This window comes from Mustela putorius, unplaced genomic scaffold (assembly GCF_011764305.1).
Source record: "Mustela putorius furo isolate JIRA1106 unplaced genomic scaffold, ASM1176430v1.1 tig00000835_pilon_pilon_pilon, whole genome shotgun sequence".
NCBI lineage: Eukaryota > Metazoa > Chordata > Mammalia > Carnivora > Mustelidae > Mustela > Mustela putorius.
Window position 1 is genome coordinate 4906301 of NW_025421492.1, and position 19358 is coordinate 4925658.

The following is a 19358-nucleotide window of genomic DNA, read 5'->3' on the forward strand; positions in this document are numbered from 1 at the left end:
GGCCTCCACTGTGGGCATTTCAGGGACAGGAAGGAGCTAGCCTCTGACTCCGCCCGGAGCCAACGCCTGACCCTCCTGACCTTGGCACTCGCGCTGCTTCAGCTTCTCTGGGGACAGAAAGCCGGTGTGCTGAGGTGAGCATTAAAGTGCTAAAACACAATCCATAAAACCCATGCGCCTCTCCAACCGCTGCCGGCTCTCCTTACCCTCCTCATGACAAATGACGCTTCCTAAAGATGCAACGTTTGGCTTTTATTGTGTATAATTCCAGATTCCCAATTCCCGCTCGGCTGGTTGTCCCCGAAGGCACGCAGGGAAGCCCCCTTCCCCGAGCCCAGAGCCTCGCACACTCCCCTGCTCACGCTCACACGGCAAGCACACGCCGGGACAACTCACACTCACGTGCACACTCACGCACACAGACTCGTGCGAGCGCACCTGTGCCAACACCTACACTTGCCCGTGGGCACACACACGTGCACGTTTTGGAAGGCGGTGACGGGCAGGAGGCGAGCTGGAGCTCCGGGTCTCACCGCCGAGCACCGGCCCCTTCTGCGCAGTAACGGCCCGTCGGTCCGCGCTGCTCCCTGACGGAGAGGCTCCAAACAGCAACCGCTCTGTGCCTGCCTCCCTCGTGTCATCTTTAAAGGGGTGACGGCCCAAGGCCGGGTGGTAGCCCCACAAGACGGAACGAGGCCAGGCTGGGAGCGAAGAGGCGCCCTCGCGGCGGCCGGCGGCGAGTCCGCGGACGAGCAGGGGCGCACCTGCCGCGCGGCGCCGGCCGAGAGGAAGGTTGCTCCGCGGACGAGCAGGGGCGCACCTGCCGCGCCCTCCAACAACCTGCTGGAGGGAACCCGCCCGAGGCCGCCGCCGCCGCTACTCCTCTGCGTCCTGCAGTTCCCTCTGCGTGGCTCGGAGGAGGTGCCGAAGCTTCCGGAACACGTCGCGGGCTGCTCTCGGGGGGCCGCGCGCGGTGCTGCGGGGGTCTGCGCATTCCTGCACCGCGTCCCGCAGCTGCCGCTGCCGCGGGAAGGACAGGGCGGAGCCGCCGAGACTCGAGGAGAACCAGTGGCGGAAGATCTTGTCGCAGATGACCTGAGGGACGGCAGACGGGGCGGTCAGTGCGGCGCCGCGAGCCCCCCGCCCCCCCGTGCCTGCAGGGAGGCCTCCTCCCGCGGGGGCAGGGGGTGTCCGGTCCCAAAGCTGCCGTCCCTTCCAGCAGCAGGACGGGAGCCCCGCGTCCAGCCCTGGGCGCACAGGGAGGGCCGGGGTCGCCGAATACACCTCCCGAGAGGGAGCGGAAAGGGCTGATGACCCGCTGCCCGTGAGGAGCGGCCCCTCGGCTGAGTCGCCACGACCCTGAGGACCGGCTCGGCCGTAGGTGGACCAGGCAACGGGCAATGCCCGCGGGACAGGACCGTCTCAGGGGTCCGGGGGGTGTGTGGCTGGCAACCAGGGTCACACGTTGAGATGCACGGAGAAGAGACTGTCCTGGAAGGACTTTGAACCCTTTTATTTCAGGAGCAGAAGAGAAGAATTCAGCCAGCATCTCACAGCCGAGAGTTCTAACAGGACACGAAGTGCCCCTGCATGCGCAGATCTCCTGAAATCCTTCCGTCAACACGCGGCCTGTTCCCAGGCTCTCCCAGGCCCCCCACGCTGGGCGGGCTCCTCCCAGGGGCACCTAATTAATGCGCTTTATTTTTCTGTGTCACACTGTCTCGGACTCACTGAACAGAGGCCTCTCTGTTGTAAAGCTACTTGTCACAGAAGACAAGCGACAAACTTCTGCTTCCCACTCCCTGCAAGGGCAAAGATTCTTTTTAAAAACAAATTACTGTTCAATATATTATTCGTTTTGATTTAGTGTTCCATGATTCGTGGTAGGGTGACTAACGAATACAATAAAAAAAAAAAGGAAAAAATACATAAATAAATAATAAAAACAAATTACCTTAGTTCTATTTTATTTGCTAATCCATACGCAAAAATGTTCAATGTCCCCGAGGACAGACCATATGTATGTCCTAGGTCTCCAAGCTGCTCCCAACTCTGGGAGCTGATCTCTTCCTTGAATATCCTTCTAGACAGAGAACGTGCACAGGAGCCTATGCACACTGCTCCCTTCCCTTCCACTTCGCGCAAAGGCGGTCTCCTACACACCTCCTCAGCTTCCGTTTCCATTTAACCGAACCCCAGGGGGAGACATGGAAATGTCAGTTCTTACAGGGATTTCCTGTTCGCTTTCATGGCCGCACCTCAAACGTGTGGGAAGATCATAAATCATTTAACTAGTTCCCTACTGGTGGAAATTGAGGCTGTTTACTAACTTTTGCGGTTATGAAGAATGCTGCAAGAAATATCTTTCTTGTATGTGATTTTCACTTTGCCCATGCCAATAAATTTCTAGAAATGGAATTTCTGGGCCTAGGGGTATGTGCATTTTTTGTTTAGTAGATATTGCCCAATCAACCCCGTGAAAGTCGTACTGAGATATGCTCTCAAAGCAACGTGTGATGAGAACGGTTGTCTTCCCCACGACCCAGCCGACACGTGTGTCATCTTTCATTTTTGCCAACTGATGGGTGAAAATGGTTTAATTTGCATCGTTCTTCGCCGTCGGGTGAAAGCGATTTGTGTTTCCTTTCCAGTGAATGGTCAAGTTGATGTCCTTCACTCACATTTGCATCAGACTGTTGGTCTTCTTCATATTAATTTGCAGACGCTCTTTATATTGTAAGGACATCCCCTCTGGCTGGCTTTGGCTGGCTTCCTGGAGAGTGGACTCTAAGAGAGAAGTTTGCAGGCAGGGATTTAGTGAGGTGTGTTCCTGAGAACCATGCCTCCATGGACTTGAGGTAGAAGGAAATCTTCTGGTGTTCCTTACTGGGGCCGGACACTGGGCTTTGCGTAGACACCTGCTCCCACCGACCAATCCCTGAACGCTGCCACTGGCACGGAGTAGTCACAGCAAAGAAGGTCCACTGCGGAAGGAAATCCTGGGGGACAGTCTCTGAGCCCCGACAGCAGCCGGTACGTGAGGACCCCCGTCCTCTGCTCTCCTGATCTGTACCAGCGATGGCAAACGTTTTACCCATTTTCTCATTTAACTTTTAAATTTTGCTTGTATTTGGAGGGATTTTGTTTAGTTTTGTTTCCACTATATGGATTTTTCAAGAGAGTGAAATCTGTCGGGAGTTCTTCCTGCAACCTCTGAATTGTGTTCCATACCCAGGAAGGCCTTGCTTACTGTCGGATGGTATTTTAAATTCTCCCAGTTTTTCTCTGTTACCTTTAGGATCCTAGTTTTTGTGAGTTGATCATTGAACCCTCTGGAAATCAGTTTAGTCAGGGGTGAAGTAGGAGCTACCCAGCGGACCTATGTCATTCCTCCATCACCCAGCCACCTTCTGCTGGCCCGAGAGCTACCTGTCGTTACGTCGAGCTCAGAAATTTTAGAAAATTCTATTCCTTTGCTCTGTCAGTCGGCGCAGGGATATTTTCTAACTTTTAAGTTAGAAAAGGACTACGTTAGGAGGACATGGGGAGCCCAGCAAAGGGGTCTGCTGGCCGCTCCATCCAGGAGACCCCGATGGGGTCATTTGACCGACAACCCATGGGGCAGACGACACTGCCTCCTGCCGCCCCTGTCCCCACTGAGCATATTGAGCACAGGTGGCATGGAAGGGGTGACCTGGGCCATGTGAGCGGGGTGACCCACACAGAGGGCAGTGGCTGCCCCCAAGAACGATGTCCCCCAGCCCCCGCGGGGGCAGCCGCCTACCTGCAGGTTGCTGTTGACTCTTTCTGCTCCACACTTGTTGACGCGCAAATCACACTTGGAAAAACAGTCGAAGAAATTGCAGTCTTCGTCTCCCGTGCAGTTCTGCTCAAGAATTTCCCGCATTTTAGGTTCAAAAAAGGCCATGTCCACGTCGATGGCCACCACCTGCAACCAACACAGCACACGGCCATCAAGGGACACCGAGGCTTAGCACTGCGGGGGCTGGGGCACCCCCTCTCCGTGCTGGCAGTGCAGGTGCCTGTGGGCTGTGGGAGGGCAGAACGCTGCCTGCCGGAAAGGGGAGCCCGGGCCGTGCTGGGGCTCCAGCTTTGGTCACACAACCACCTGGCATTGATCATATTGCAAAGCTTATGATTACGTTTTTCAACCTCAAACACTTTCTCAGCTTTAAAAGTCGGATCTCTGAGGGGCGCCTGGATGGCTCAGTCAGGTGAGGGTCTGATGCTCGGTCAGGCCGTGATCTCGGGGTCCTGGGATCGAGCCCCGGTTTCCGGCTCAGCACTCACCGCAGAGTCTGCTTGAGGACTCTCTCTCCCTCTGCCCTTCCCCCCGTGCTAGCTCTCTCCCTCCCAAATGAATAAATGAATAAATAAAACTTTTTAAAAAAAACCAGAATCTCCGAAATGTCTTAAAAATAAATTAATCCCCTCTCCATTGCTGTATCACTTTGGTCTCGGACCTTCAAGGTTCAGCCCTGATAAAAGCTGTGAGACCCAGAGAATTTATCTCCGAGAGTATCAACAGTGAAGAAACCACCCTCCTGGGGCAGATCTGTGGGTGTGACGGCGACAGCAGGTGGGCAGGACCTACGCCGTCTCCTTGTGGCCTCTCTGTGACCTGAATCCACCGGCTTCCCACTGACTGCACGGATGGAAACTTGGCTGCAAATGGCAGCATCAACCGTCTCGCATTAGGGCTGATGCACACGGACCCAGGTCCAACAGCATCAGATACGAAACGCCAAAATGCCAAAATGCCACTGTCGGCAGGAGGCCACGGTCCACCCCCTGGAATTGCAGATTTCTCTTCTTGGCTTCAAACCAAATAGGCTTCCAAACCAGAAAAAAAGAAGAATGTCTACATTATGCAGATTTCCCTCCACCACCTGAATTTAAAAAACAAAACCACAACAAAAAAAAGATCTCAAACTTGATAAAACCTGGATTCTGCCCAAATCAAGCAGTTCATAGCTTCTAGGTATTAAAAAAGCTTTCAGAAGACTTGATGAATTTGCTGGCGTCTGTGGCGTCTCGCAAGCCTTCACAGGCTGTCCTCCGAGCACCGGCCCTTCCTTCTGCCTTTGGTAGCCTTTGGTAGCATCCCTGCAAGGCCTCGCTGGCTGGGGTCCATTTCCTCCGCAACTCAGCTGTGTTAGAAGCTACATTCCCCAGTTTGGGTTGTTGTGGCTCACTCAGGAGTGATGCCAGAGGCAGTAAACTTCCTTGGGGGATGGGTCAGTAAAACAGAAGACGGAAAATAGTTTCCTTCAAAATGTATGGAAGATAATGAACATAAAAAACAGGAAACGTTTCGCTACATAAGAGCTTTCCCTAATGACTAATTCAGGCACAGCAAACAGAAATTACACTTTTAATCAATTTTCCCTATCTCGTTATTTAGCCAAAAGAAATAGCTAATTTCACTATTTACCATAGCTAATACACTAAAAATACATTGGGCTGTGCTCATGAATCTATTGTCCTTATAATTTATTAACAGGACCACAGGGCCTCCCTCCTTTCTATACTTTCTGGCAACCTCCCCAGCGTCCCCTGGGCCCCTACACACACTTTCCCTCCTTGTGACTTCTCACTCCCATTCCTGATTGTTCCTTCCCGTCTCCCAGGGAGAGCCAGATTTATTTTTTAATTTTTAGCGTACAGTGCAGAAGGGATTACGGCTATTGTAAGCATAACTCCACACACCTAAAATAAGAGCAGCAGCCACGCCAGCAGAAAGAACTGCCTACGGCTTCTTGAATCACGTCAGGAGAACCCTAACAGCTTCCCTGCACGAAACGACACAACTCGCACCTTCATCAAACTCATCCCGCTTCAAACTAGAAAGGGTTGATGAGAATTGTCTCATTCCCCACTGAAAGGTGTAATTCTCACATAGGACACGTACGGGATTGAAAGGAGCACATGCTAGCCATGTTTGGGGGGCACAAAGCAGTGGTGTTTCCCAGTTTTTCCTTTGCAACCGCAGATAAATTCTCAGGACCTGTCAGTGGGGCCCGGAGACAGGGAGTGACTGCAAGTCTCCATGTGCCACCCCGAGTGTCGGACCCAGCAGGTCTTGGTGGGGAGGTAGAAAAATATGCATTTCTAATAAGTTCTCTGGTGATGCTGACACTGCTGGGTTTCATTTAAAGTTATGAAATCATAGGGCAAGTTAGCTTCTTGAACCTCAGTATCTATAAGGAGGTCAATAATGCCAGGGTTGGCCAAAGGGGACCCTCTGTCCTCCCTCCCCATTTGCCCCTGAGAAGAGGAGGTGAGCTCAGGCAGAGGCGAGTGGGTGCCCCAGCACAGTCCACAGGGCCCAGTCTGGGGCTAGGTCAAAAATCGCAGCCATTATTTCATTGAACAAATACGTCGTGCCTATCTACACAAGATGCTGGAAGGCACAACTCTAGTGCAGTGCACAAGCCAGCAGCGTGCCATGTTTCCCTTTCCCCCAGCTCCTACAGCTTTTCCTGGGAACCCAGCCCAGTCAGCTTCCCAATTCCCTCAAATGTTACTGCCCCTGTGGATTTCCACTCACTGACACTCCGCAGTACTCACTGGATGAAGAAACCGGTGTCAGATGAGCACGGGCCCCGGAACTGCCAAAGCCGGTGGTGTGAGCAGACACGCCACACCGCCTTTCCCAGGGCCTTGGGGTACCCAGGTTCCCAGGACTTCTCTGAGAAAGAGAACAGTGGTCCCTCATGTCCTTTACATAAACTTACTGCTCATGAATTAGGGAAGCTTGGCCAGGATTTCACCTCCAAAAAATATGCTTGTGGAGTCCTGGGGTGTCCCTCCCCTTCACAGCTTGGACCATGTTTAGAGGTCTCGTGGAGCTCAGGATGCTGCGGACAGAGCTGAATGCCTCCAGAGTGCAGAACCTTCTGGAACCTCTCAGGTCTTCCCCATCCACACTTGGAGCGACCCCCAGCTTAACAGTCCCTCTGGGGCTGCCAGGGACCAGGAAGGCATTAGGACAAAGCAGATTGGGCCAGCTGCCACAATGCTCTTTACGGTGACAAAGGCTTGACTGGGGGAGGGGGTGACCCAGGGGGCAAATTTAGTTTTCTAGATTCCAGGCTGTTTTAAGAAGGCATTCCTATGCCACCTGCCGTGAAAACCCTTGGCTGGAAATAAGAGAGCCCTCTTTTTTGTCCCTTTCTGTTTTTAATCGGGATGAAGAGCACCATTCCTCCAGGACCCGGCACGCTCAGCGGCCAGCCCTCTGCTGTGGCTGAGGTCCCCTTGGCCTCACTTGCCAGCATCGCCGTTATGAGCCACCTTGTCACAGCCTGGGAGCGGAGGACCAGGACACAGCCCGCTCCCACTGCCAGCTGCGCACTCACACCTACGTCTTCTTGAGCGGTCCCGGCATTTGTCCCAGCACAGGGGAAGGACACCTGCGTTCAGGCACCCGGGTCACCCCAACAACAATGCGATGCTCAGGTTTAGCCCAGCCGGGGTGAAGCGGGAGGGGGTTATCGTGCAGTGAAACCTGGAACTCCCTCTGGCTGCTTTCCCAGCACGTTTAATTCCCTGCACACCTGTGTTGCCCAAAGTGGGAGAGGGACTTCACCGACCCTCCAGAGAGCAGCCTGGAGCCAGGCACTTCCACGCGGGCAGATCCTTCCCCGTGCAGAAGGCACCAGAACTCCAGCTGTCCCTCTAGAATTCTCAGCTGGGAAGGGAAACTAGAGCCTGTCCAGGAGGAGCGTATCAGGAAAAGCCTGCCACAATCCTAGAGCATCATCCAGCACAGCCCCCAGAGGCCACCTTTCTCCGTCATCCTCTGGAGCGCCGCGTCTCCTGAAGACTGCTTTCTGCCCTCAGCAAGAGCTTGCTTTCAAGTTAGGTCTTCGGAGAAACCAGAAGAGGCCCGAAGGAGGACGACGCTGCTGTGGGCGCCTTCGCTATCATTCCCCGCCCTGGGAGGGGCAGGGTGCCTGTGCTCCCCAGAGTCTCTCGTTCACTCCCGAGACGAGGTGCCCTGGCAGGTCTGGCTTGTCCAGGCCGGGAGCTTGCCTGAGGTTGCCGTGCCCCCCGCCCCAGGCTTCAGAAACCTGCTCCCCGACGCTCCGGCCCCGCACGACCCCCACGTCCCGCCCCTCGAGCCACTCACCGTGTAGTCACTCCTGATGGCAAAGTTTTCCGGCTTGACGTCGCACAGGTGGAGGCGGTGAGAGAAGTCGTCCTCGAAATGGCTCACCATGTCCAGGAAGCTGAGCGCCATGTCGCTGACGGCCTTGGCCTGGCCCCGGCTGCCCCGGGGCCCCCCCGCCGCGCCCTCAAGGGGGAAGAGGGCCCGGTGGCGGGGGCTGCCGGCTGCCAGGTACTCCACGGCGTAGAAGTGGCCGCAGGAGCCCAGCACGGGCAGGGCGTGCCGGCTCAGGTCCTGCAGCAGGCTGAAGAGGACGAACTCCTCCTGCTGCAGCAGTGACCACAGGCTGGCCAGCTGGCCCCGCCACCGCGGACCGCGCCCGCCTGGCCACAGGGGCCGCAGGCTGCCGCCGGGCAGCTCCAGGCCCAGGGCGTTCCTGACCTCGCCGGCCACCAGCAGCAGCAGCTCAGCCTCCGGGAAGTCCTGGGCGCCCTCGTCGGCCGCGTCCTCCAGCAGGCCGAGCGGCGGGAAGCTGGAGAAGGCCTCCTCCTTGGACTTGAGGATGACGGGCCGGCCGCGCCAGTCGGCCTGCAGCACCTTCTTGCCGCTCTCGTAGTACAGGCAACGCCGGTACAGCAGCTTCCCCGCCACGCACAGGTCCTCACAGAGGTCTCCCACCAGCGCCCCACTCTCGTAGTCCCGGCACTGGAAGGAAGGGGACAGCGGGTCACAAGGCAGGAGCGGCCGGGCTGACGCCAGGCAGGGGAAGGGAAAGGGGCAGGGTCGGTCCCTGCACAGGGCGCTGTAATCAGCAGTCGAGAGAAACCTCATGGAGTGACCCACACGGGCTGTTTGGGTCAGTGGGTGATTCACTGAAAGTTAGGACTCCTAGCGGCTCAGTTGGTGAAGCATCTGGCTTTGGCTCAGGTCATGACCCCGGGGCAGGGGTTCTGGAATCGAGTCCCCCATCAGGCTCCCTGCCTGGCAGGGAGCCCGCTTCTCCCTCTGCCTCTCCTGTTCCCCCTGCTTGTGCTCTCTTTTTCTCTCTCTGACAAATAAATAAATAAATTCTTTTTAAAAAATTAAGAGGAGGGGCGCCTGGGTGGCTCAGTGTGTTAACGCCTATGCCTTCGGCTCAGGTCATGATCCCAGGGTCCTGGGATCGGGCCCCTATCAGGCTTTCTGCTCAGTGGGGAGCCTGCTTCCCCCTCTCTCTCTGCCTACTTGTGATCTCTGTCAAATAAATAAATAAAATCTTTTAAAAAAATAAGTGGAAGTGCTAAAAGATTGTCTCATATTTATTACATTATTCAACGAGGCCCAGGTCTTCAGAATTGGGACACTGGAGGCGAGACGTGGGTCCCCCCACTGTGCCCCTGTCCAGCCACGAGATGCTGGAAAAAGCCTTCCACCAGCTGGTGACAGTTCCCTCAGCTGTCAGAGACAGGGCTGGCCAGGTCAGTAGTCATCGACCATGGCCATATGGGCAGGTCGCCCTGGGGAGCTTCGAACTCCCCCATCTAAGAATGGCTAAGTCAGATCTGGGCAGGGAGTCCCCTGTGAGCCTCAGGTGGGGTCAGAATAGCCACAGTAACAGCCCTTCCTGCAAGCATGTACCCGCAGCCGGGTGTCTCGGACACCCGGTGTTGCGGCCTGTAAGGCCAGCAGGTCTGGAAGGAGGGCAGGGGTTCGGAGGAGCGCCCTGTGCAGGAAATAGAAGAGGCTGCGTGGTCGGTCATGTCAGCAGGGCAGGAGAGAGGCACGAGGGACACCTTTCAGAACATGGGAGCTATTCTGGAAGCACAGGGCGCCTTTGGTCCCTGGCGGAGGTGAGGAGGGGTCAGGAGCCGTCAGATGGCGTTTCTCCTAAACTTCAGCGGCTCTCAGAATGGGTTCCACACGAGGCGACCAGCGGCCTCCCCCAGCATACCACAACCATCCTAGGCAGACAGACCAGCCAGGCCCTGGCTGGTGGTCCTGCTGGGCTGTGGTCGAAGACGGAGGACAGTATACAGCAAGGTGGAGGACTGTTCCTCTGTTTTTGGTTTTAATCTTTCAGGAAAGCCAACCCCCTAGACCCTTCCTTACTAGGATCTACCTCCAACTGTCCCCCAACAGGTGCGTCTTCCTTCCACGTGAGCAGATGCTGGCCTCCCTTCCTAGAAGTTCTGCTGCCCAGGAGATGGGGCCGGGGGTCCCCTCACTCCCATCAGGTGACAGACAAGGGCTGCCATGTTGTTTCCCTCACTGTCGCATGCACAACCAAGTGCCCTGAGTGACCAGCCGCAGCTAGAGAGCGGCACCGCGCAGACAGCAGGGTCGGGGCCCAGAGCCACGCTGGGAGGGTGGCCTGGCTGGATGGTGGCCTCCTGAGCAGACTACGCCCGCCCCGGCTCTGAGGCTCGGATTCCGTCCCTGCGTCACCAGTCTGCCTCCCTGGCTCAGTTTTCGGACCGGCTGAGTGGGAGAAGCGTGTGGAAACCAGTTATTTATTCAAGTGCGAGGCGTCCCGAGATGCTGCTCCAGAATGGGCCGGTGACATGCTCCGCAGAGACTCTGGTTGTGCCGCGCCGGTCAGCTTCCCTTCATGAGCCGCTCAAACTCGGACAACGTGCTTCCAGGGCCCGGATGGAGGGACGATCCCAAAGGCCCCGAAGATCTGAAATCTACAACATTTTTGTGACCCGCGGGGCCTCACGTGGTACCAAGCCCCACCGGAGAGTCCTGAGGCGAGTTGCTCGGCTCCGTGTGAACTTGGGTACACATTCCGCGGAACTGTCCATTGCTTTGATTACTGGTTCTGTTCCATATGCAACATGGGAGGTCTATGATCCACATTATTTTTCTAATGCCCAAAAAAGGGGGACTTCAAAACCATGCCCGGCTCCAGAGTGTTAGCTAAAGCCCTGTGGACCTTTATAAAGACTCTAGGTCAATTGTTCAAAGTACACATCACCAGAATGCTTATTAAAAAGAAATATTCCTGGTTCTTAAAACAAATATCTGGATTTTCGGGACCATTTTAGGCAATAGCAGTCCACACCATCTGATCCGATCCTGGGGCTTTCTGCTGAAGGACACTCCCGGGAGCCATCCCTCCTCTGTGGGCTTCCAGTATCACACCTTGGGTGGTGAGTGTGCCGCCCTGGCCAAGCACAAGGACGCAAGTGACAGAGACCTGTGCGTGGTCATGAACAGACCCCGGCGCTTGGGAGAGCCAAGCTGGGCTGCCGTTTTTGTCTTTGGAAAACACACGCCCCTGGTGGCTCTGTGTTAACAAACACCTAGACATCTGTGTTAAATACACGTGATGCTGTGTTCATCTTGCCATTTAACGGAACACACGCTGGTAAAATGCCATCCTTTGAATTCCACGGCTTGGAGTCAGGAAATGGGTGTTGAAAGGATCGGGACCCTTTGAGTCATTCACTCTCTGCTTAGATTCATCTCCTTATCGCCGCTCCTAAGACATGGCCACTGACTCGGGCTCGCCGCAGGGCTCTGGATATTCTCGGGGTGGGGGGGGGGGATGAAAGGTGAAGTGTTCTCGCTATCTGGTGTTTGCAGAGTTCCACATTTCCTTAGTAAACCTAAAAATACTTTTTATTTTTAATTTATTTAAAAATTACTTTGAAAATTATTTAAATTATTAAAAATTAAAAATATTTTTTAAAAATAGTTTTTTAAAAATGTCCTTATAGAGCCCCCAAAATTCCAATAAGTATGGTACCCCAAATTATTTGATTCAAGTCCATAAACATTTCTGGAGTGTTGTCTCATTTAGAATTGAATCCAAAGTGCTTCTGAATGAAGAACAGAACCGTTTGGTGGGAGAAGGTGAGTCCTGAGCTGGGAGCTTCAGAATCCTGGGACAACCCGGAGAGAAGGAAAGAGACAGACAGAGTCCACTGCACTGTGAGCAGGGAGTGTGCAGGGTGTCAGCTACGATGTCCCAGAGCCTTTACTTTCATCCCGAGCTGTGGCCAAAACTGCCACCAGCCAGGAGAGACACCTGCGGGCCCAGGAGACAGCTCCACTCCTCTGGGACCAGGAATGGCCATGGGCAAGGCCTTGCTGCTTCAGCCACTCAGGCCACCTTCAAATCAAGAATGCCACTCCCCCGACTTCACCCAGCCGTGTGTGAGCTGAACCCCTATCCAACTACAGGTACCAGGCTCAGGAATTCACATCACAGAGGCAGTTGTCTTCCGAACCCATGAGAGCAGAGTATGGTCTGTATAGGATCTTAAACAGCAGGCTTGGCCCTGGGGCAGACTGGGCTTGCCTCCTGGCTCTGCCCCATACAAGCTAGTGGCTTGTTTCCAGCTCTGTAATATGGGATGCCCATGGTGCCACAGACCACCTGTGAAGGTCAACCAGAGTCACAGGTTCAGAGGACCTGTTTGTCTCCATGAATGCTACTTGTCTCCAATCTCTCCAGCCCTGGTCATAAGAGGGGGTGGGAGGGAGACTTCTTCTGGGACAGATGAACCTGAACTCAATTCTGAGGAGACTTCTTCTGGGACAGATGCACCTGAACTCAATTCTGAAAGCCTAATTGCAGTGTGCTTAGCAGATAAGGAGAGAGGGGGCAGTTTCATTGCAGGGAATAAGCCTTGCAAAGAGCCAGTTACAAAGCAGTGTGGTATGTTTAGAGAACGGGATATGGTTCAGGGTTGTGGAAAGTGAGCGCAGGCACCTGTGTGTGACCTATCAGGCTGTCCTATGAAAAAAATGCCATGTCTCTGCCAGAGAAAAATGCTTCTACCCTGCAAGGGCCAGATCAACCTTCCCCAGGTGGGAGGGGGAGAGGGGAGGCAGCCCGGTGTCCCCTGGGGATCCTCATCTCCAACCTCGGCCCGCAGCTCCCAGTCCACCAGACTCCCGTGCCCCACCCTCTCTCCCACTGGCTCCCCACCACAGTGTTTTCTACAAAACTCTCCTGCATTGATGAAATCGAGTTCAAATTGAATTAAAATCTATACAATTTTGCCCCTGCATGTTCTGACAGCTGTTCCAATCAGGAGTTACAAGACATTTTGAACAATGGCATAATCATCGAATTGGGCATAGACCCTATCCATTTTGGAGGGGCACATTATTTGGGGCTGTTTTCCTGAAGCTTGGGGTAGGAGTGGCCTCCCGCAGAGCTGACAGCTTCTGGACTGCAGTGTCAAGCCTCTTCGGGAAGGCCAGGAAGCAGAGCGAGATGCCCAGGACCCCGGAGGGCCTCCGCTACCTTAGGGGAGGTCTTGGGTTTATGATGTCACTTGTGGTGTCTGTGTCACCTTGCTCGTCATAGGAGGTAGCTGACACTAAGGCAGGGTGTGCACTGTGTGGTTGTTCCAGAGGGGCTGCTCATCGTCCTTTTGGGTGATGTGCATTAGCCCTGCGGGTCCCCCTCTCTTACAGAAACCGAAGAATTCAGCGCCGGGGCTCCGCAGGCTCCCAGTGCTGCGGGGAATCTGCAGGTTCCTTTGGCACGTCTGTATCTCCTAAAGCCTGAGAAGAATTAACTTAGCCTTCAAACACCAGTGAACTTAAAGGACAAACTACAGGTCTACAAGCTAACTAAAACCTGCCCTCGTGAGAGCAACGGTGAAATCGCGCAAGCGCGTCCTACTGAGGTGGCTGCGCTGGAACCCGTGGAAGTGGTTTGTCGCGGGAAGTCCGTGTTCAAAGTCCCTTTTCTCTGAACAGGATGGGAGCTGCCAGCATGGGGACAGGCACGTCTCTGCCCCCAAATGCGCAGCATACAGACCCCACAGGTATGGCGTTTTAAAATAAACTGAAAAATACAAAAGCAAGTTAAGGGAGTCTCCTTATCTTGACGGGCCCTTTCCGGTTGCGAAGACTCAGTGGATCCGCATCCGCAGTGGATCCGTGTCTGCGGACCGTGTGCGGCCCTACGCCCGCGCCTGGAGCTCCCAGTCCCGCGCCGCGAGGAACATCCTAGCGGCTGGTGCTTAGAAACCCTCCAGCTCCTATCGTGGCTCTCGGGCAAAAACAAAACCTGTCCACACCAGTCGGAGAAACTGCTGCAGGGGTCTCAGAGGTCAAGCCCGAGGGCTGGGTTTTCTCCTGCGCGTTCGTTCTTGTTTTTAAAAAGCTCGAAGTTTCTGCCCCCTTAGCAAGACAGCCCGAGCTAGAACTGCGCTCCTGGGCGGTGAGCTGGGCGCTGCCGCGTCTGGGGGCAGTCCGCCTGTCACTGCGCAAACCTCCTGACCTCTGGATGGCTCAGAAGATACACACTGCCAACACGGCCGGAGCACCGGAGGAGCAGAGATATTCCCTGCTGTAAAATCTTTCTGGATGCTGCAGTCCCACCAGGGCCGTGGGTTTCTACCACAGCAAAGAAAGCTAAGCTTGTCCTGTGAAAAAGCAATCTGTACTGGAGGCAGCGAAATTAAATTACGTCAAGACCTACAGAGCCAAAAGGGAGTTCACCCTTCTGAACAATGGAGCACGTAGGACTATTCTGGGGATGCCTCGAAAAGGATAGGCTATAGGAGGATGAAGAATACCCAGTAGGTACTTGGGGTTTTCAGTATCGAGGAAGCCACCTGTTGTCACAGAGTCTCTGCTGTCCCACTGCTCAGGGTCCCAGAGAGGTCTCAGAGAGGGTCCTACTCTGCAGGACACACTAAGTGCGTGAATCGGGAAAAGTTGATCTACATCTATGGGGCTCAGTTTTGCCATCCGTGAAGTGAGGCGAGTCCAAGCACACCCCTTGCACAGGGGATGACATGAACTAATACACAGAAAGCCGCTTAGCCGGGGGCCTGCCCAGAGCAAGCCCAGCGGGGACCCACAGCAACACTTCTCTGCTGCTATGTGCAGTGCTCTGCCCACGGAACAGGAGCCAGGCTCAGCCTGGGACGGCCCCAGACACAGCTCACGAGGAAAGGAAGGCTCTAGAAACCTCACAGGAGAGCTGAAGAGGGCTTACAGATGTCTTGATTATGAGATGTGCTGAAAAACCACAGCAGAGGAGACAGCAGTCTGACTCAGAAACTCTAAAGCTAGAGGACCCAGGGCTCAACTCCTTGGAACAACTCCAGTTGGCTCTTCCAACTCTCCCCTCTCCCAGCGCCAAGAAGTGCACTGAGCTCCCTGGGCAGGAGGGGGGCCGCCTGGGGGTGCCAGCAGGCCGACTCCCAGCTCTGCACCTTCATCTCCAGACTCGCCCGCCGGCCAGCCAGGGCACCTGCCACACTGCGGGCCTGGGACACCAGCAAGAGGGCAGGACTCCCCTGGCTCTGGCAGGAAGGGAGAGGGTCCCCTCTGGCTCAGCAGCAGTGCACCCCTTCTGTGCTTGGTATTCAGACAGAAAGCTAATGAGGGTCTGGAGAGCAGTCAGAAAAATAACGGCCAGTTTTCTTGTAAGGACAAAAGCCAGGCAGAATGAATTGAAAGTGCCTAGGCGCCTGGAGACAGAGGGCCGATTCAGCGTGAGTCCTGGGCGGCCACAATGCCAGGCTCTGCAGGCAGCCAGGGCCCAGCAGAGTCTGGGTGGCAGAGACGGTGGCGCCGTTCAAACCCTGTTCTAGTTCAGAGTGTCCTGGGGCCCAGGGAGCCAGGGTGCTGGGCGGGGCTAACACCCACAAGTCCTGAATGGAGAAGGTAGACAGAGACCAGGCATGGTGGGAGGGAGAGCGAGCCAAGCCCTGAGCATGGGTGAGGAAAAAATGGCCTCGAACAGGGTGCCCAGGTGACGTTCCCTGAAAAATCAGTTCGTTGGGACGACGTCAGATGAACTTCAGGAAGACAGACAGAGAAAGTATTTCCGATTGTTCCTTGGGCAGGAGGTGAGACCAGCAGCCTTCAGAAGCAGAGCCCGTATCTCCAGCTTCATGTCAGACTAAACCAACCCCTACTGGCTGCCATTAGGATGTATCAGTAGAGCTTCTAACCAGAATTGGTTTTAATTTATGAGCTGGAATGCTGGGGAAGCTATGATTAGCAATTACCTAAATTGTATTGGGCCATATAATTTCCATTAGTTTTTTTCCCACTTAACCAAAGATAAATAAGTGAAAACAGCATTTTCATTTTAATGTAAAAGATTATTATATTATTTTTGTAAACAGGTGTTCCACTCTGGGATGGGGAGTTCTTTATGTTCATTTAAGTAGTGAATCAGTCCCCCCAAAAGAAGACTCTGTGAAAAAAGAAGAGTCTGTGGAAAAAAGCCTTGTGAAAGGAATTTTTATACGGGTTACTGAGAAAGCTGATGAATGTTTGCAAGTTAAAGAAAACTTGCTGGAAGGTCACTGTAACGGTCCATTATGGTGGATAATGGGGACTGACAGACAGACAGATGGAGGGAATCGGTGATGAGGGTTCCACCTGCACCATGAGCAAGAACTGATCAGACTCGGTTAGAGAATATGATTCTTTGAGTTTGTATATTTCACTCACTTCTTTAGTTTTTCCAATTTCTTAGGCTACGAAATTTTGAAAACTTACAGTCTCAACCCCCCCACCCATATGTAAGCAATTGGACCGTAAACTTCCCATGCGTTTTTGGAAGATTTCTTAGAAAATAGATCATCTTTCATGAGAAATGCTTAGATAGATGGTCCCTGTTTTGGGAAGTGAACAAGAGCTTAAAAAGCCAAAGGGGCAGCTGTCTTCACCTTTTCAGCTTTCCTTCCGGGACCTCTCCCTTTTTCCAAGTCTTCCTAACGCCCATGATCTTCCGGACCAAACGGAGAGACTGAGGAGCAGCCAACGTTTGGAAGGGACGGATAAGCATCTGGGGCCCGGTGCACACCACAGCGGCCTGCCCGGCCAGCTAGGACAGCTCAGCCCCACGCCTGTTAGGACACCGCTGTCTGGACCCCACGAGGGGGTCTGCCGGGGTCTGCTCGCCTGAGCGCAGGGGGCCCGGGTCTCACAAACCGCGCCCGGGAGAGCCGCGGCTTTGGGGCGCAGGGAGACAAGGGCCCTACCAGCCCTCTGCGTTGGGCTCGGCGAGAGGCACCCAGGTTGGAATCACACAGCAGCCGCGAGCGAGAGAACCCGAGAAGCAGAGGCGCGGTCCCCGCTGGCCCCGAGCCTCGCCGCCCGCCCGCGCCCTCGCCAGCGCCTGCAGCCGGACCGCAGCACACGGGACGCCGGCACGGAGGGGCTGTCGGGAGACCCGGAGCGGATCGGCAAACTTTCCGAGCGCGGGCTCAGGGGCGGCAGGAGAGCAGTTGGGCAGGAGCACGGTCTTGGGACAAAGGACCAATTTTGGCGAACCGGGAGAGACACCTCCGCGCGCCCGCGGACGCTCGGGCAGAGACGGGTCGTACGCACCGGGCCTTCCACGCACCGTGTCGGGACAGCCAACCCCCCCGGGACAACCCCCGGGGACCTCGACCGCGCCCGACTGCCCCGCTCCCGGGTCCCGAAGAGGGTGTCCCGCCCCAGGCCCCCGGGGAGCGCGGCGCCGGGCAGCGCGGCCGCGGGACCTACCAGCGCGGCCAGGATGCGCCGGCTCTTCTCATCCGTGCAGCGCTCGGAGAGGACGCCCGGGTGCGCGCGGAGCAGCAGTGCGGCCGCCAGCACCCAGCCCGCCGTCCACGCCGCGCAGGCCAGCAGCGCGCCCCGCCCGCACCGCCCGCGCCGCCCGCACCGCCCGGGCCGCCCGCGCCGCCCGCGCCGCCCGCACCGCCCGGGCCGGCTCCGCGCCATGACCCGCCGCCCGCGCCCCGCGCTCCCGGGGCGGCTCCGCGGCTCGGCCGGGCCCGGCGGGGGAGGGGGCGCGGGGGAGAGGCCGCGCGAGGGGAGGGGGAAGCCCGGCCGCCCGGCTGCCCGCGCCCGGCCCGTCCTGGCGGTGGGGTGGGGTGGGGTGGGGTGGAGTGTCCGCGGGCCGCAGCCTGCGCGCCCTCTGGGGCGCCGGGGGAAGGGGTGTCCGCTCGCGGCTCGGGGGTCCGCGCGCTGCTCGCCCTGCTCTGCCCGCCGCACCCCGACACCTTTCCACTTCTTCTTTTTTTTTTTTTTTTGCACCTTTTTTCCAAGAAGACCAGTTCCGCCTCTTAAACAGAATCCGCAGAACCCGCGTAGATTCAAACTCCCCCGGGTCCCACTCCGGGTTCCTCTGCGGACACATCTTTAATGCAGACAAGATCTACCCCCTGCTCCGGCGGCCGCTCAGCGCCCGCACACTCTTGTTACAGAGCAGCCCCCACCGCCACCCCGGGCCAGAGCCCTGGTTGCTCTCTGCAGCTGCATCCCAGGCCCGTTTGCCCCTCTGCTGGGGTCCTCCCTCTCTCCCCTGCAAGCTGGGTTCCCTCCGGGCTCTTCCCGGGGGTGAGACACGCGAGCGGGCCTAGAGCCAAGTGCCGGCGCGGTCCGGACATCTTAGCGATCCCTGCCCTCCTCTCCCGGGTAGCGTCCCGCACCCCACCGCTGTGGTCCGGGGTGCCAAAAAACGCTGGGGCGTCCTTTACGGGGACAGAGAGTGCCACACTCTTTAAACGTTTCCACTTAACCCTGGCTAGGAGAAAGCAAGCGTTCACTCAATGTGTCTAAATTGTATTTCTGTATATTTGTAACATCGTCTGGGGAGCATGCTTCCTTGTTCCAATCCCAGTCCTTACATAAAATAGGCGGGCGCCTCCACCAACAGAGCGGTCTCTGGTTCTTGCCAGCCCTCTCCACCCCACACGGAGCTGCTCCTCCATCGCCTGAAAGCCTTTCTACCCCAGGGAGAGAGTCCGAGGTGGGTGGTGTCCTAGGAGGTGAACTGTCACAGCAGCAGGCCTCTGAAAGCTGCCCCCCACCCCACCCTGTGGCTCACACATTCACTTTAAAAAGCTTGTTCCAAGCCTATTCCGTGCCAGCCCAAAGCCATGGCCCTCCTGCCTGCTCTCTGTCCGAATTTCCATTCCTGAGTGTAGGAATCACAGGAACTATTCCCGCCCGATCAAGCATTCTGTGATTATCCTTCGCAAACTGGCTTCTTAACCTTGCCTATTCTGCAGCTCACGGTTTAACCTTCATGGCTGGGTGGGAGAAGCCTCTAGGAATTGGGAAACATCAAATTAACAAACACTGAAGGAGCCTGTGGGGACAGGGCCGATATTCCTGATGCCGCAAACACTCGGACGGGGTCCCTCTGTCCACAGCAGTGACGGCTGCTGCGGCGCCTTATGAATGACCAGTTCTCCCACTTCCCAGGGCACCCCCGAGCAGAAGCACTACGGGGAGCATTTTGGTAAGCTGGCCCTGTCGG

General features: G+C 55.9%; 1 protein-coding gene across 1 annotated transcript; it reads right to left on the minus strand.

The window, feature by feature from the left end:
- Positions 1-243: 243 nt before the first annotated feature.
- DIPK1C (divergent protein kinase domain 1C) lies at positions 244-17815 on the minus strand. The gene is made up of 4 exons (XM_004745696.2): positions 17597-17815; positions 8156-8839; positions 3785-3949; positions 244-1095 (listed from the first exon to the last, which is right to left on the minus strand). Exons 1-4 carry the CDS (start codon positions 17813-17815, stop codon positions 877-879), a joined length of 1287 nt encoding a protein of 428 aa, XP_004745753.2. The 3' UTR covers positions 244-876.
- Positions 17816-19358: the final 1543 nt, after the last annotated feature.